Below are 19,375 nucleotides of genomic sequence, written 5' to 3' on the forward strand. Positions count from 1 at the left end.
TAAATCATCCAGACTAGAGCAGGATAATCCAGGGCTCTATAAACGGTGTTGCCAAAACACATTAGCTCCATAGAAAATATGGTAAGTTTCATTTTATAGAGCTTTTGGAAGATCAAGCAAGACTTAAGAGTCAAAGAAATCTAAGCAAATGTAAAACCAATGAGGTAATTATTAACTCTAGGAAACGACATCACAGTACAGGTCTTCCCTGCTATCAGAAAGTAGAATATTCTTATGAAACCTTTTAAAGGCTGAAATGGTGTAAAGTGAAGAACCGTTACCATTAAGTTACATGGGAAATTTATTGAGCATTCCCACACTCAAAAAGTAACCTCTGTTTAAGGCTGATTCCTTAAACACATCTTGCTAACAGATGGACAAAATAAACTGAGATAAAGCCCAGATGCTCAGAGACAGAGTTCAAATCTGTGGTAACTTGATGCTGAGGTGCTGAGTGTAGTTCCTGGGGAAGGAACTTGGTGGGGCCACTCTCACTGCTCAGTGTATGTGAAGCCTCAACAACAGCTGGCTGCAAAATAAATGCTGAACACTATTTTCTCTTTTCACCTTTTGTTTTGTAAAAGGGAAAATCCTCTTTGGACTTCTCCTGGTTGGTGAAAACAGGCATAATGTAGGTCTTTCATAAAAGTGAAGCAGCTTAATGTGAATTTTTGAAAAGCTGGGGGGATACTTGTGTGCTATGTGGCTCAGCAGCGAACACGATTTACTCTGTGTATGAAAGCAGTGAAGGTTAATTTTGCCAAAATAGAAATATATTAGGTAGAAGAAAAGAGGATATAATAAAAGAGCCCCAATCTTTACCTACTACATTAAGAAGTCAATATGTAATATTGTAACTAATTGATCAGAAGAGGCACGATATGTTAGGGTACCTGGGTGGCTCAGTCAGTTAAGCATCTGATTGGGCTCAGGTCATGATGTCACAGTTTTCTGAGTTCCAGCCCTACATTGGGCTCTGCACTGACAGTGTGGAGGCTGCTTTGGATCCTCTGCCTCTCTGCCTCTCCCCTGTGCTCTTGCTCTCTCTCAAAAACAAATAACTGTTAAAAAAAAAAAAAAAAAGAGCACAATCTAATATTTAGAAACACTGAGGTAATTATCAGAAAAAATAGCTAAGAGTTTAAATTGGTTGCCTGTGGGTAATGGGACTTCAGGGTCAAGGAAGGAGGGAGGCAGAGGAAAAAGAGGTCTAAGGAGCTGCTGTTTTTTGTTATAGGATTTTACCATTGACTTTGAAAACCTTATAATATATAATGTAAAAATTAATTTTAAAAAGGAAAATTTTAGGGGCTCCTGGGTGGCTCAGTTAGTTAAGCATCTGACTCTTGATTTCAACTCAGGTCATTATCTCATGACTGGTAAGACTGAGCCCCATGTCAGGCTCTGTGCTGATAGCAAAGTCTACTGGGGATTCTCTCTTTCCCTCTCTCTCCCTCTCCCTCTCTCTCTCTCTCTCTCTCTCTCTCTGCCCCTCCACTGTGCTCTGCCTCTCTCAAAATAAATAAACATTTTAAAAATTAAAAAATAAATAAAAACATAAAAAGGAAATTTTAAAAGCTTAAAGTAAGTTTAAAATTTGAAAAATGATAGAAATACCTGAAATCACGTCAAGGGCTGCAAAACTACCTCATAGTATACCACAATTACCAACATTCAAAATAACAGCATTAATGCAACACAGCCCAATGGAGCTAGCATTCAGTCTCCAAGGTGAGTTGTAGATCCATAACAGTAGCATGTCCAATACTGCTTTCATGTTTATTTTTAGGCTGGGACATCTCTGGTTGTTCACCGCTGTCCAGAATACCTGGTGGCTTCTCTCAATAGGTCCACTCACTATCTGCATCCTTTGAGAGAAGTACCTTTACCAAACAGATGTGGAATAGGGAGGGGAGAGTTAAAATGGCAGAGTAGTAGGGGTAGGGTTGCCTCGTCTCTCAACACAGCCAGATAAATATCAAATCATTCTGAACACTGAATTGATCTGAGGACAAACAAACTGCACATCTAAAGGGAGAAAAATGGCCACCCTGTGGAAGGAAGAAGCTGCAGAGTTGATTTGAGGGAGAAAAGAACTGCAGGTGTTGCGGAGGAGAGGGAGCCCTGATCATGGAGAGAGGAGCGAGGGAGAAAGAGAGAAAGAGAGAAAAAAAACCACATAGGAAATTGTACAAGAAAAAGTCTTCCCCAAAACCAATGACTGGGAAAAGGAGAGGGGCTGACTCCTGCAAGTTTTTATAAACAGTGGAGCTCAAAGTCTGAAGTTTTAGAAGTTTGGGTCATTGCTGGGGTCATGCTTGGGGGACTCAGTGTTACTCCTCTAGGGAAAGAGGGAAAAAGCCTGGAAGTGGACGGCGTGGTCTGAGGATCCCCTTGGTCTCATGGGGAGAAACAATTTCCCTTCTTGGAGTGCATTTTGGAGAGGTGGCATGGACTTTCCGGGGACAAAAAAACTGGAAAGTGCCAAGGTATTGCCCTGTTCATTAGCATAGGAACAGAGACACCTGCTGAGGGCAGCAAATCTTTGTGCTGGCTTTTTGATATGCTTTACCATAAACTCCCAACCACTGTGTGGTTGAGTGACTGCTTTTCAGGGACAAACTAGCACCAGTCACGGTGCAGCAAGACCCTCCCCCAGAGGATCAGCGTGGGTCCATGCTGCACCAGGTCCCTAAAATTTGAAACTTTGACACCCAGCCACATTCTTGAGATAAAACACAGGAGTACTGTGCCTTCTGGCAGGCAGAAAGCTTGGACACAGACAGGGTGAAGGCAGGGCTGTGATGGAAGCTGGGGACACAGGAAGGGAGGCTGTTCACTCTTCTGTGAGGGCTTCCTGAAGAGTGGCAGGCTTGAACTCCCTGCTCTGGGGACAAGAGAGTGGGGTGATGCCATTATCCCCTCCCCATCGGCACCGACTAACTTCAGTGAGCAACACAAGACCCCCAGTGAAGGCCGGAACCGCCTATACCAAGTTCTTGCCCCCCTGCGCCCTGCAGGTGCATCTTTCCTAGGCAAGTCCTCCTGAAAACCAGTACAGCAGGATCCTCCCTCAGAAGGCCACAAACCCCTCATGTGCACCAAGTATACTGATCACAGAGTGCTGCAAAGCTTCAGCTCTAGGGGAAATAGGATCTAGCATCTTTTAACAAGCAGACTGAAACATACTTAGTTAAAACTTGCACACAGTGGACAGTGTCCAAACACTCCCCAATGCAGGCAAGGAGAAACTTTGCAAAGGATTGACCTGAGGGAAAGAGCAGCTAAGGCACAACAACAGAATGCATACTCTGAAATACTTCCTGAAGCACCAGTACCAAGACAGTATAGGACCTCTTCTCAATATAGCAATTACTCTCATGAGCAGGAATATAATAGGCTTTCCTGACATACACACACATAAACAGTGACCAAGACAAAATGACAAGACATAGGAATTCACCCCAACAGAAAGAACAGGAAGAAGTCTCAGCCAGGGATTTAATCAAAACAGATACAAGTAAGATGCCTGAACCAGAATTTAAAACAACGATAATAATGATACTAGCTGGGCTTAAGAAAAGCATAGAGGATGTTAGAGAATCCTTTACTGCAGAGATAAAAGAACTAAAAACTAGTCAGGCTGAAATAAAAAAATGCTATAATGGAGATGTAAAATTGAATGGTCAATGACACTGAGGATGGATGAAGCAGAGGAATGAATCAATGATACAGAAGATAAAATAATGGAAAACAATGAAGCTGAAAAGAGAAGAGAAGAAAAAGTATTGGATCATGAATGAAGACTTAGGGAACTCAGCAACTCCTCAAAGTGTAATAATATTAGTATCATAGGAGTCCCAGAAGAAGAGAGGGAAAACGTGCAGAAGGTTTATTTCAACAAATTATAGCTGAAAACTTCCCTAATCTGAGGAAGGAAGCAGACATCAGAATGCAAGAGGCACATAGAACTCCCATCAAAATCAACAAAAGCCAGTCAACATCAAGACATATCCTAGTGAAATTTGCAAAATAGAGAGATAGGGGAAAGATCCAAAAAGCAGCAAGGGGAAAAAAAGTCCTTAACCTACAAGTGAAGACAAATCAGGTTTACAGCAGATCTGTCCACAGAAACTTGGCAGGCCATAAGGGAGTGGCATGATATATTCAATGGGCTGAATAGAAAAAATATGAAGCCAAGAATACTTATCCAGCAAGTCTGTCATTCAGAATAGAAGGAGAGATAAGGAGTTTCCTAGACAAGCAAAAACTAAAGGAGTTTGTGATCACTAAACCAGCCCTGCAAGAAATATTAAAGAGGACTCTGAGTGGGAAGGAAAGAACAACAGCTACAGAGACTAGAAAGGAATGAAGAAAATCTCCAGAAACAATGACTTTACAGGTAATACAATGGCACTAAATTCATATCTACCAATAATCACTCTGAATGTAAAAAGACTAAATGCTCCAATCAAAAGATATAGCGTATCAGAATGGATAAAAACAAAACGAAATGAAACAAAAAAACCAAGACTCATCTATAGGCTGCCTTTAAGAGACTCATTTTACACTTAAAGGCAACTGCAGATTGGAAGTGAGGGGATGGAGAACCATCTATCATGCTAACGGACATCAAAAGAAAGCCAGAGTAGCCATACTTATATCAGACAAACTAAATTTTAAACCAAAGACCATGACAAGAGATGAAGAAGGATACTATATAATAATTAAGGGGTCTATCCATCAAGAAGATCTAACAATTATAAATATTGATGCCCCAACTTGGAAGCACCCAAATATATAAGTCAATTAATAAAAAAACATAAAGAAACTCATTGATAATAATACAATTAATAGTAGGGAACTTTAACACCCCACCTATAGCAATGAACAGATCATCTAAGCAGAAAATCAACAAGGAAACAATAGGTTTGAGTGACACACTGGAGCAGATGGACCTAACAGATATATTCAGAACATTTTATCCTAAGGCAGCAGAATACACATTCTTTTCGAGTGCACATGAAACATTCTCCAGAATAGATCACATACTGGGTCACAAATCAGCCCTCAGGTACAAAAAGACTGAGATCATTCCATGCATATTTTCCGATCACAACACTATGAAACTTGAAGTCAACCACAAGAAAAAATTTGGAGAGATCATAAAAACATGGAGGTTAAAGAACATCCTACTAAAACATAAATGGGATAACCAGGAGATTAAAGAAGTAAAAAAAATACATGGAAGCAAATGAAAATGAAAACACGACAGTCCGAAACCTTTGGGATGCAGCGAAGGCGGTCCTAAGCGGGAAGTATACTGCAATAAAGGCCTATGTCAAGAAGGAAGAAAAATCTCAAAGACCCAACCTAACCTCCCACCTAAAGGAGCTAGAAAAGGAACAGCAAATGAAGCCTAAAGCCAGCAGAAGAAGGGAAATAATAAAGTGTAGAGGAGAAAAAAACAATATGGACACACAAGAAAAGTAGAACAGATCAACAAAACTAAGAGCTGGTTCTTTGAAAGAATGAATAAAATTGATAAGCCCTAGCCAGACTTATCAAAAAAGAAAAGAGAAAGGACCAAACTAAATAAAATCATGAATGAAAGAGGAGTGATCACAACCAGCACCACAGAAATACAAACAATTGTAAAAGAATATTATGAAAAATTATATGCCAACAAATTGAGCAATCTAGAAGAAATGGATAAATTCCTAGAAACATACAAACTATCAAAATTGAAACAGAAAGAAATAGAAAATTTGAACAGACCCATAACCAGCAAAGAAATCGAATCAACAATCAAAAATCTCTCAACAAACAGAAGTCCAGGGTTAGATGGCTTCCCAGGGGAATTCTACCAGACATGTAAAAAAAGTTACTACCTATTCTTCTCGACTGTTCCAAAAAATAGAAATGTAAGGAAAACTTACAAACTCATTCTATGAGGCCAGCATAACCTTGATTCCAAAACTGGACAAAGACCCCACTAAAAAGGAGAATTATAGACCGATATCCCTGATGAACATGGATGCAACAATTCTCAAGAAACTAGCAAATTGAATCCAACAGTACATTAAAAGAATTATTAACCATGATCAAATGGGATTTATTCCTGGGCTACAGGGGTGAGTCATAATTCGCAATTCAATCAACATGATACACCACATTAATAAAAGAAAGGATAAGAACCATATGATCCTCTCAATAGATGTAGAAAAAGCATTTGACAAAGTACAGAAGCCATTCTTTTTTTTTTGAGACAGCAAGCATGAAAGTGGGGAGGGGCAGAGGGAGAAGGAGAGGGAGAATCTCAAGCAGGCTCTATGCTCCAGAGCCTGACGTGGGGCTTGATCCCATGACCGTGAAATCACAACCTGAGCTGGAATCAAGAGCTGGATACTTAACTGACTGAGACACCCAGCTGCCCCATAAAGCATCCATTGTTGACAAAAACTCCTAACAAAGTAGGGATAGATAGAACATACCTCAACATCATAAAGGCCATATATGAAAGACCCACAGCTAATATCATCCTCAATGGGGAAAAACTGAAAGCTTTTCCTCTAAGATCAGGAACAAGACAGGAATGTCCATTCTCATCATGGTTGTTTAATAGTTTTGGAAGTTTTAGCCTCAGCAATCAGACAACAAAAAGAAATAAAAGGTATCCAAATCAGCAAGAAAGAAGTCACTCTTTCACTATTTGCAGATGACATGATGTCATTTATGTAGGAAACATGAAAGACTCCACCACAAAATTGCCAGAACTAATACATGAATTCAGCAAAGTCACAGGATACAAAATCAATGTACAGAAATCTGTTGCATTTCTATACACCAATAGTGCAGCAGAAAAAGAAATCATGGAATTGATGCCATTTACAATTGCACCAAAAATAATAAGATAACTAGGAATAAACCTAACTAAGGAGATAAAAGATCTGTACTCTGAAAGCTATAGAACACTTATGAAAGAAATTGAAGATGACACAAAGAAATGGAAAGACATTCCATGCTCATGGATTAGAAGAGCAAACATTGTTAAAATGTCTATACGACTCAAAGTAATCTACATATTTAATGCAATCCCTATCAAAATTCCAGCAGCATTTTTCAGAGCTAGAACAAACAAGGTTGTATAGAACCACAAAAGACCCTGAATGGCCACAGCAATCCTGAAAAAGAAAACAAAGGTGAAGGCACCACAATTATGGACTTCAAGCTGTATTACAAAGCTGTAGTCATCAAGACAACATGGTACCGGCACAAAAACATACACTGGATCAATGGAATACTTAACAGAAAACCCAGAAAAAATGACCCACAACCATATGGTCAACTAATCTTCAACAAAGCAGGAAAGAATATCCAATGGAAAAAATATAGTCTCTTACACCCTACACAGAAATAAATTCAAAATGGATGCAAGATCCAAATGTGAGACAGGAAACAATAAAAATTCTAGAGAATAACACAGGCAGCAACCTCTTTCACCCAGGCCATAGCAAATTCTTACTAAACACGTCACTGGAGGCAAGGGAAACAAAAGCAAAAATGAACTATTGGGACTTCATCAACATAAAAAGCTTCTGCACAGTGAGGGAAACAATCAGCAAAACTAAAAGGCGACTGAGAATGGGAGAAGATATTTGTAAATGACATATCAGATAAAGGGTTAGTATCCAAAACAATCCCCAAACAATCCCCAAAACAAATAATCCAGTTAAGAAAGGGATAGAGAATACATGAATAGATGTATTTTCTAAAGAAGACATCCAGATGGCTTTCGTCCAGACATGAAAAGATGCCCACCATTGCTCGTCATCAGGGAAATACAAATCAGAACCACAATGAAGTATCACTTTGCACCTGTCAGAATTAACAACATAGGAAACAAAAGATGTTGGTGAGGATGTGGAGAAAGGGGAACCCTCTTAAAGTGTTGGTGGGAATGCAAACTGGTACTCTGGAGAACAGCATGGAGGTTCCTCAAAAAATTAAAAACAGAACTATCCTACGACCTAACAATTACACTACCAGGTGTTTACCCAAATGATAGAAAAATACTGATTTGAAGGGGCACATGCACCCTGATGTTTATTACAGGATTATCAACAATAGCCAAACTATGGAAAAAGCCCAAATTTCCATTGACTAATGAGTGGATAAAGGAGCTGTGGTATATCAGCGTTCCTGGGTGGCTCAGTTGGTTAAGCATCCAACTTCAGCTCAGGTCATGATCTTACGGTTTGTGGGTTTGAGGCCCGCATCAAGCTCTGTGCTGACAGCTCAGAGCCTGGAGTCTACTTCAGATTCTGTGTCTCCCTCTCTCTGTGCCCCTCCTCCACTTGCTCTCTCTCTCTCTCTCTCCCAAAAATAAATAAATGTTAAAAAAAAAATTAAAAAAAAAAGAAGGTGTGGTGTGTATGTATACGCAATGGAATATTACTCAGCCATCAAAAAGAATGCAATCTTGCCATTTACAATGATACGAATGGAACTAGAGTATATTATGCTAGGTGAAGTAAGTCCATAAGAGAACAACAAATACCATATGATTTCATTCATATGTAGAATTTAAGAAACACAACAGATGAACACAGGGTAAGGGAAGGAAAAATAAGATAAAAATAGAGAGGAAGGCAAATGATAGAGACTCTTCAAAACAAAGAAGAAACTGAGGGTTGCTGGAATGGAGGCGGGGGGGATGGGCTAAATGGGTGATGGGTATTAAGAAGGTACTTGTTGGGATGAGCACTGGGTGTTATATGTAAGTGATGAATCACTAAATTCTCCTCCTGAAACCAACTATGACACTATATGTTAACTAATTAGAATTTAAATGAAAATTTGAAACGGAGAAAAAAAGTGGAATATGAACACACTGGGGACCTCAGACCCATGATCCCAATGTCAACTTAAAGAGTTGGTGCAAGAAACAAGACACTAACACAAAACTATTTTCTTCTCAATGTTGAATAGTTTTGTAAGATGTAAAAACAGGTTAAAAGTACAAAAGCAAAGGGACTTGATTACCTGTGGGGACATGGACGAGTCTGACAGCACTATCAGTTGTATTAACATGCTGACCTCCTGCTCCTTTGGCTCGAAATGTATCTATTCGCAAATCCTTGGGGTCTATTTTCACATCTACCTAGAACCAAAAGTACAACGTAAGTAAATTCTACGTCCAACAAATGTTTTAATACTTAAACTAAGAAAGAGCTTATACCCAAGAAAGAACCGTAAACTCCCTATATCAACTGATGCTATTTTTTGACACTGATTATGTTGCTATGAGATCATGGGGTTAGGCAATCTCTCAAGTTTCCTCACACACCATGCCACAAAGCCACATTTGATAGAAAATATACATATATACGTATGCGTGTATGCATAAAGTTGATCCTCATAATTCCCTCACTATATGCAAATTCACCTACTTTATTTGTTCCCCATATCAATTATTGCTGCACTTGCACAGTCACAAGGTGACATGCGCAGAACTGTAGAAACTCCAAGCTGCTCTATATGTGCATATTCCCAGCTGAGGTCGAACAAGGTGACACTTGGCTTTCTTTTTTCAGTATGGCCAGAGAATGAAGACAGGAGGGGGCAGAGCAGCATAGTGCAAGAAGCTTTGGCTCTTGGGTCAGTTGGATGGGGTTTGAACCCCAACTTAGGCATCTGTTAATGAAGTAGCCTCAGGCAAGTCACCTAATACTTGTGAACCTCATTTTCTCTTTGTAAAATAAAGAAAATAGACTCTACCATGACAGGTTACTTTTAAGATTATAATCCATGTAAGATAAATAGATACAGAAATATATAGGTATATAAATATATGTATACATACACATACATATTTCCCCTAGGGGAAATGATGGTTCAATATTTGCTAAATCAGTGTTTGCTGAGACTTCACAAAACATAACTACTGTGAATACTGAGAATCGACTATGTGTACTTATTAGTGGACTAAATGGTAGCATCCAAAAAGATATGTTCATGTTCTCACCACTAGAACCTTATTTGGAAAAAAGAGATTTTGCAGCTGTAATTGATTTAAGATGAGATCATCCTGGATTATTCAAATAGGCCCTAAATCCAGTAAGAAGTGTCCTTAGAGGAGAAAGTAGAGGAGAGGAACGTGTGCATTCAGAGCTATCTAGCTTGAATCCAAGGAACACCTAGAGACACTAGAAACTGGAAGTAGCAAGGCAGCATTCACCCTTAGAAGCTCTGGAAGGAGTATGGTTCTGCCAATACCTTGATTTTAGACTCCTGGCTTCTAGAACTGTGAGAAAATAAATTTTTTTTTTCTGTTTCCAGCCCCTAAATTTGTGGTAATTTGTTACACATACACACACACACACACACACACACACACACACACACATACACACACATTACAAAATACGATGTTTTTCAGGGGAGAACTAACATCTTGTTCCACATTTATCATTTATTTGTATGAATGGCAGTGAGTATGATTTTTCTCTTTGTAGAGTAATAACAGGGTCAGTTTTATTTATTTATTTTTTTATTTTTTTTTTTTTTTGGGACAGAGAGAGACAGAGCATGAACGGGGGAGGGGCAGAGAGAGAGGGAGACACAGAATCGGAAACATGCTCCAGGCTCCGAGCCATCAGCCCAGAGCCCGACGCGGGGCTCGAACTCACAGACCGCGAGATCGTGACCTGGCTGAAGTCGGACGCTTAACCAACTGCGCCACCCAGGCGCCCCACAGGGTCAGTTTTAGAGTCTAATATACAATTTGGTTATTTTTTGTTTTCTCTAAAATGAATACTATACTGTGAAGAAAAGATTATACAGCTTTTGTTAAAATATGCCAGTGTTGGCTACCTTAAAATTTCAATAAATGCTAAAGAGAAGTGGGGCACCTGGGTGGCTCAGTCGGTTGAGCATTCGACTTCGGCTCAGGTCATGATCTTGTGGTTTGTGAGTTCAAGCCCCATATTGGGCTCACTGCTCTCAGAGTGTCAGCGCAGAGCCTGCTTCAGATCCTCTGTCCCCCTCACTCTGCCCCTCCCCCACTTGCAAGGTCCCAAAAAATACTTTTTTAAAAACAAACACTAAAGAGAAGAGTAATTTCCCATTTTTTGTGGTTACAGTATATTAAATAGTCATGTAGTAAATATATGTATATTATATGTCCTAGTCTCTTAAATGTTATAACTACCTAATGACTGTTGGAAAATGCTGAACAAAGAAACAGTGACTTAATGAAATACAAAGAATTTTAAATGTCAATTAAGAGAATAAGACTTTGCTCTTTTATGACAATGAAACTCCACTACATGAGTTTAATTTTCAAGAATATGAAGAGAATAAGAGGATAGGTGAAAATGGGGTGGAAGGAATAAGGAGGGAAGCAAGAAAACTCTATGGTTTTGATTTCTGAACTACATAAATGTTTGCATACACCAAGAGTGAAATTATATAAAAGAGGAAAGAAAACTCAAATGCTAATACTTAATAGGAACAGAAACAAATGAATCAAAATATTTACCATAATGATATCATAATAAGCACATAGAAAAACATTATTTCAGATGGTCTTTGAACATAGTGCTCTGACTATGCTTTCCTGGTAGGCAATATCCTAAGGACAGAATTCTTAAACAGTACTCAGTAGTTTGCTAATTTTAAAAACATTTTATATATGCTACATAATAAAGAAAAACATAAATATATTAATGTGATTAAGAAATAAAATTTTTACTCAAGTGTAAAGAGATATAAATACAAAATGCAAGATGGTGAGGAGGAAATACTCCCTTAATGTTAAATTTGAGTTGGTAATACTAGTGATTGGTACCAGTTATTTAAAATCATATATATATCCTAGCTCTGTACATTAAAGAATCTAAATGTAAGCACACATTAATAATAATGAGCATACATAGTACCCAGCTCTTAATTTCTGGCTATATTTCTCACCAAAAGAAATGAGATCTGATGCCAAGTCTGAGGCAGACAGATAGAAGTTGGGCTTAGGATATCTAATTATACCAGAAAGCAAGGGTATGCTCAAATACTAATGGGGTCATTTCAAAAAGAGCTGCCCTAAAAAGGCTACCACTGACCAAATCAGGGACAAATTGAACATTAAACACAACAGTGATTAGAACTCACAAACTGTAAGTCTATAATGAGGTCAATAATGAAATAATATTGAGTTTATAATGAGGTAAAATAAAAGACAAAGAAAGAAGGAAGGAGGAGAGAGGATATATTAGTGAGGAAAGTTCTTTACAGAAAAGAATGCCAGTTAATAAATGCAGAAGAAAAGACAGTTAGAATATTACCATCTTGCAACCCCAAAGAAAATAACTGATTCAGGCAAAAAGATCACTAATGGATGTTAAGATCATTGAAAAGTTGTTGGAAATAGGATATATGTACCCTAGAGATTCCTCAGGAACTGCAAAGAGAAAAATATAATTTTAAAACGGTGATAGTTTTATGGTCACGATGTTTAAACTAATCCTCACTAAAGTCAGACAATCTGATATTATGTGTCTTCTGATAAAATGCAACACGAATATAAGTGCCTATAAAGTATTCTTGATCAAAATGAGTAATCTGAGGCGCCCTGGGTGGCTTAGTTGGTTAAATGTCCAACTTTTGATTTCAGCTCAGGTCATGATCTCACGGTCATGAGTTTGAGCCCCACATCGGGCTCTATGCTCATAGCATGGAGCCTACTTTTGATCTTCTGTCTCCTTCTCTCTGCCCCTCCCCTGCTCATGCTCTGTCTCTCTCAAAAATAAATAAACATTAAAAAAACCCCACAAAAAACATATAATCTGAATGCAATAGGATAAAGGAATGAGTTAAAGACTACCATGAGGAAACAAATTCTATAAGACAAATGGTCTAGACGCTTCAGAAAATTAAAAAAAAAAGGGTTGGGAGACTGTTCCAACCTTAAAGATATATATGACTTAATGACAAGGTATGAAACTTGATGGAATCCTGATTTAAAAAAAAACCAACCTAGAAATAACTCCACAGAACTCCTAAAACCTTCTGAATTTCCTATGATAAGACTGATGAATTGCACCAAAACCCATAAAATACCAGGAATAAACCTAACCAAAGATGTGAAAAGTCTATACACTGAAAACTATAGAAAGCTTACAGAAGAAATTGAAGAAGACACAAAAAAATGGAAAAAGATTCCATGCACACGGATAGGAATAACAACTATCGTTAAAATGTCAATACTACCCAAAACAATCTAGATATTCAATGCAATCCCTAACAAAGTAACACCAGCATTCTTCACAGAGCTAGAACAATCTTAAAATTTGTATGGAACCAGAAGAGACCCCAAATAGCCAAAGCAATTCTGAAAAAGAAAACTAAAGCTGAAGGCATCACAATGCTGGACTTCAAGCTGTATTACAAAGCTGTAATCATCAAGACGGTATGGTACTGACACAAAAACAGACACTTAGATCAGTGGAACAGAATAGAGAACCCAGAAATGGACTCACAAACATATGGCCAACTAATCTTTGACAAAGCAGGAAAGAATATCCAATGGGATAAAGACAGTCTCTTCAGCAAATGGTGCTGGGGAAACTGGACAGCAACATGCAGAAGAATGAACCTAGACCACTTTCTTACACCATACACAAAAATAAACTCAAAATGAACGAAAAACCTAAACGTAAGACAGGAAGCCATCAAAATCCTAGAGGAGAAAGCAGGAAAAAACCTCTTTGACCTTGGCCACAGCAACTTCTTACTCAACATGTCTCTGGAGACAATGGAAACAATAGCAAAAATGAACTCTTGGGACCCCATCAAGATAAAAAGCTTCTGCATGGTGAAGGAAACAATCAGCAAAACTAAAAGGCAACTGACAGAATGGGAGAAGATATGTGCAAATGACATATCAGATAAAGGGTTAGTATCCAAAATCTATAGAGAACTTATCAAACTCAACACCCAAAAAACAAGTAATCCAGTGAAGAAATGAGCAAAAGACATGAATAGACACTTTTCCAAAGAAGACATCCAAATGGTTAACAGACACATGAAAAAATGCTCGACATCACTCATCATCAGGGAAATACAAATCCAAACCACAATGAGATACTACCTCACACCAGTCAGAATGGGTAAAATTAACAGCTCAGGCAATGACAGATGTTGGTGAGCATGCAAAGAAAAAGGGACCCTTTCACACTACTGGTGGGAATGCAAATTGGTGCAGCCACTCTGGAAAACAGTATGGAGGTTCCTCAAAAAATTAAAAATAGAACTACCCTATAACCCAGCAATTGTACTACTAGGAATTTATCCAACGGATACAAAAATGCTGATTTGAAGGGGCACATGCACCCCAATGTTTATAGCAGAACTATCACCAACAGCCAAAGCATGGAAAGAGCCCAAATGTCCATTGATGGATGAATGGATAAAGAACATGTGGCATATATACACAGAGGGAATATTAGTCAGCAAAATTATGCTAAGCGAAATTAGAGAAAGACAAATATCGTATGATTTCACTGATATGTGGAATTTAAGATACAAAACAGATGAACATAAGGGAAGGGGAGCAAAAATCACATAAAAACAGGGGGACAAAACATAAGAGACTCTTAAATATGGAGAACAAACAGGGTTACTGGAGGGGTGGTGGGTAGGGGGATGGGCTAAATGGGCAAGGGGCATTAAGGAAGACACTTGTTGGGATGAGCTCTGGGTGTTATCTGTAAGGGATGAACCATTGGATTCTATTCTTGAAATCATTATCGCACTATATGCTAACTAACTTGGATGTAAATTAAAAACAAATTATTAAAAAATAAAGACTGATGAAGGTATTTTGTTGTACACAACAAGCCCCCTTTTAAGTGTATGTTAATAAGAGGTGATTTCTAAAGCCCTTAGATAACCACACGATGGGGGCTGACTGCCAGGGGGACTAATCATGTGATTGGAGGACTGGAATTTTCAGCTCTACTGCCCCCACCCCAACTTTCAGTGAAGGGAAAGGAGCTGGAGGTCAAATTAATCGCTAGTGCCCAATGGTTTAATTAATCATGGCTATGTATAGAAGTTTCCATGAAAATCCTCAAGACACAGGATTCAAAGAACTTTCAGGCTGGTGAACACGTGGAGGTGCAAGGAGGGTAGTGAACCTAGACAGGGTAGGGGAGCTCTGCACATCTTCCCATGTACTTTGCTCCATACATCTCTCCCATATGGCTGTTCCTGAATTGTATCTTTTATAATAAACAACTTTTCATAGTAACTGAGTTCTGTGAGCTACTTCAGTAAATTATCGAGCCCAAGGATGGAGGTTGTGGAAACCTCTCAATTCATAGCCACTTGGTCAGAAGCACAGGTGACACCCTGGACTGGTGACTGACCTCTGAGGCGGGAGGGAAGGGAGACTGGTGGGAATGAGCTTCTAGCCTGTGGGGTCTGATGCTATTTCCTGGTAGGTCATGTCAGAATTGAGTTGACTTGTAGGACAGCCACTTGGTGTCCACAGATTACTGAGAAATTGCTTGCTCGTGGAAAAAAAAGCTCGACACACTTAGAGTGGAGGAGTATTCTGTGAGTAAACAGAACGTGCAGGAGTTTTTCCTAGAAGATAATATTACAGAATTATGGCTGATTTTCACAGATAATGGTATTGTTTAAGTAGGAAAATGTCCTAATCTTAAAAGATGTTAAGTTGAAGATTTGGAGGATAAAGCCTCATAGTGTCTGCTATACTCTTTATAGTTATTTAAAAAAATGTGTACACGTACACACATAGGAATCCCGCAAATATGGCAAAATGTAAATGGGTATTGACTACAGATGAAGGTTATGTAAGTTTTTAGTGGCAGTCTTTCAATTTTCTGTATATTTAAAATAAAATTTTAAAAAGGAAAAAAAATAGGCAATATGGCTGTATTCAACTAATAAGATAATAGACCCCATATAGATATTACGTCACTGCCCTCAACATATTATCTATGGAATTCATTTCCACAGATAAAACTTAAGCAACATTATAAAAACTTTGTGAATTCTGTTTTATGAAGAGAATTGGCTTCTATTTAAAAAGCAAAAGAAAATACCCTGGTGAGGCATAAGAAGGGCAACTTTACCTTGGGAAGAGTTATTTCCCAATATAGACTACAAAGTTCAATGTGTATCATCAAAAATCAGTTTCCTAGTGCTGGAGAGGATGTGGAGAAACGGGAACCCTCTTGCACTGTTGGTGGGAATGCAAACTGGTGCAGCCACTCTGGAAAACAGTGTGGAGGTTCCTCAAAAAATTAAAAATAGACCTACCCTATGACCCAGCATTAGTACTGCTAGGAATTTACCCAAGGGATACAGGAGTACTGATGCATAGGGGCACTTGTACCCCAATGTTTATAGCAGCACTCTCAACAATAGCCAAATTATGGAAAGAGCCTAAATGTCCATCAACTGACGAATGGATAAAGAAATTGTGGTTTATATACACAATGGAGTACTACGTGGCAATGAGAAAGAACGAACTATGGCCCTCTGTAGCAACGTGGATGGAACTGGAGAGTGTGATGCTAAGTGAAATAAGCCATACAGAGAAAGACAGATACCATATGGTTTCACTCTTATGTGGATCCTGAGAAACGTAACAGAAACCCGTGGGGGAGGGGAAGGAAAAAAAAATGAGGTTAGAGTGGGAGAGAGCCAAAGCATAAGAGACTGTTAAAAACTGAGAACAAACTGAGGGTTGATGGGGGGTGGGAGGGCGGGGAGGGTGGGTGATGGGTATTGAAGAGGGCACCTTTTGGGATGAGCACTGGGTGTTGTACGGAAACCAATCTGACAATAAATTTCATATATTAAAAAAAAAAAAAATCAGTTTCCTAGAAGCTAAGGCTTGTCAGCAAAACACCTATTAAGCTGAAGTTGTCAATGCCTCCTGGTAAGGTTACCTCATCTGGTTGAGGGAGGACAATGACTGACATGGTTCCTGTGTGAATACGCTGCATTCTTGATGACAGGCCCACCTCGGGGATTCGTTGAACTCGGTGAATCCCACCTTCATACTTCAAATGCTTATATACACTGTCACCAGAAATTCGGGCAGCTGCATGATGTAGCCCACCTAGGAACATAAAATCCAAAAATATTAACTAGTTCTACTTTGAAAGGGATTTGGATCTTAAATGCCCTTACTCCCAGGCCTGAATCCAAGTACAGAGCCAAAGATGAGAACATAAACTAGGTACAAAACTGTATCTTCCCAAGGTCAATGTATTAATATATAAAAGGAAATATACCAAAATATTATTCATGTTTATCTCTGGGGAACAGAAGAACAATATATTTTTTTATTTTACTTTTTATCCTTTTGTTTCTAAACATTCTGTAATGAACAAAATTTACTTTTATAAAAATTCTTCTAGAAAAAAAATACTGGGACATTTTCTTCAGTGAACTACCCTATGCAAGCGTAGGCCAGTGTGGTGCCTATATAAAAGAAGGCTCACTAACGTAAGAATTTATGTATTTATTTTAATTTATTTACTGTTTATTTTTGAGAGACAGAGAGAGAGACACAGAACATGAGCAGGGGAGGGGCAGAGAGAGAGGGAGACACAGAATCTGAAGCAGGCTCCAGGCTCTGAGCCATCAGCACAGAGCCTGACGTGGGGCTTGAACTCACCAACAGTGAGATCATGACCTAAGCTAAGTCAGATGCTTAACCGACTGAGCCATCCAGGTACACCTTTATTTTTTTTTATTAAAAAAAATTTTTTTTTAGCATTTATTTATTTTTGAGAGACAGAGTGTGAGCAGGGGAGGGGCAGAGAGAGAGGGAGACACAGAATCTGAAGCAGGCTCCAGGCTCTGAGCAGTCAGCACAGGGTCTGATGGGGGGCTCAAACTCATGAGCCATGAGATCATGACCTGAGCCGAAGTCAGACGCTTAACTGCTTAACCGACTGAGCCACCCAGGTGCCCCTCAGGTGCTCATTTAAAAAATATTTTTTTAATGTTTATTTATTTTTGCATGATGAATAATTCTATACAGGTCCTCCCAAGTTTTCAAGAATCTGTTGAAATTTAGCTCTTGCTTATTTATCTGTGGAACGTGAAGATAAACACAAAAAAATCTTCATGCCTAGGTTAGCCTTTTCTTATTGGACATATTTTTTTTTAATATTTTTATTATAAAATAATACAGACATGGGGTACTTGAGTGGCTCAGTTGGTTAAGCATCTGACTCTTGGTTTTGGCTCAGGTCATGGTCTCACAGTTTTGGGTTTGAGCCCTGCATCAGGCTACACTCTGACACTATAATGAACTAGGGTCATTTTAATCATATGAAGATACTATTTTTAAAATACCACTATAAATCCAGGATTTGAGTATATCTATCATGTTTAAATCAATTGCAACTATTATCAATGAAGCTCAAATTGTCCATCTTTGTCCAGCAGGTGCTTTTTCAAGGTAATTTCTGAGTTCTTGTAGAGTATAACAGAGTTCTTACTATGGTATAACAAAATTTCCCAGGATTATCCTGAACTTTTCCTCCCCAAAACCTGGAATCAGTGATCTCTCCAAGAAGACTTCATCCCTTTCAGAGAGAAATAATACTTCAATATTTTTAATATTTGGGGATTAGGAATGTTCACTATTACTGGGTCGGTCATTGATTCCAGGTCTTTGCGTAGACAGAGACAGGAAATACGTCGAGTTCATACCGATGTTGGGAGACAACTCTGTATCGGTTTCTTGCATTTCTGCACATCTTGCAAATAAGGCACTGCCTGTCCTCTCGTTCCAGAAAATATTTTTAAGAGTGTTTGCATAGGAAACAGCTTTGGAGGTGCATCTCCCTCCACAGCAAAGGACAAGTTTGCTTATGGCCTTGGAAGGTAAAGGTAGCGTCTCCTTGTTAGAGCAATGGGCAAGCATGCTTACTTAAAAATTTTGAGATCTCTAAGCTCAGAGTTCCTCTCATATAATGAAACCTACTGCATAGGCAGTTATCTGGCTTCGAGTTGCCTTATAGGACCTGGGGCTCATTGAACCAAAACAAAAATGGTGATATTCTGCTTACTGCTATTGCGAGCAATAACCTGTCCTCTGTCTCTGACCCACAAAACTGTGGCGTGCTAACTTGTTAGCTTGCAAGTAGGGCAAAATCTCAGACCATTGGCAGTTCTTGACAATTAATACTTCCAGGGTAAATTCAAGATGACAGCCTCTTCTCTATTGCTCTTGTCTTCCATTCCAAGAATCTTGGTTCTTAAGGACAGGGAAGATACTACAATATCTCATAATTATTCATCTATTTTATCCCATAGTACACATACA

At 38.7% G+C, this 19,375-nt stretch overlaps 1 protein-coding gene across 12 annotated transcripts in view; it reads right to left on the minus strand.

Moving 5' to 3' along the window:
- The window catches only part of MTRF1 (mitochondrial translation release factor 1), a 70,359-nt gene that overhangs the window by 15,948 nt on the left and 35,036 nt on the right, over positions 1-19,375 (minus strand). For 11 of the 12 annotated variants that reach the window (XM_058684036.1, XM_058684025.1, XM_058684008.1 and 8 more), the window contains 2 exons: positions 16,980-17,152; positions 9,046-9,163 (listed from right to left, as the gene is read on the minus strand). In XM_058684036.1, the coding sequence (XP_058540019.1) occupies positions 9,046-9,163; positions 16,980-17,152 (291 nt within the window). The remainder of the gene's footprint in view (positions 1-9,045; positions 9,164-16,979; positions 17,153-19,375) is intronic. The other variant, XM_058684067.1, reaches the window with a different exon arrangement.

This window comes from Neofelis nebulosa, chromosome 1, assembly GCF_028018385.1.
Source record: "Neofelis nebulosa isolate mNeoNeb1 chromosome 1, mNeoNeb1.pri, whole genome shotgun sequence".
Classification (NCBI taxonomy): Eukaryota; Metazoa; Chordata; class Mammalia; order Carnivora; family Felidae; genus Neofelis; species Neofelis nebulosa.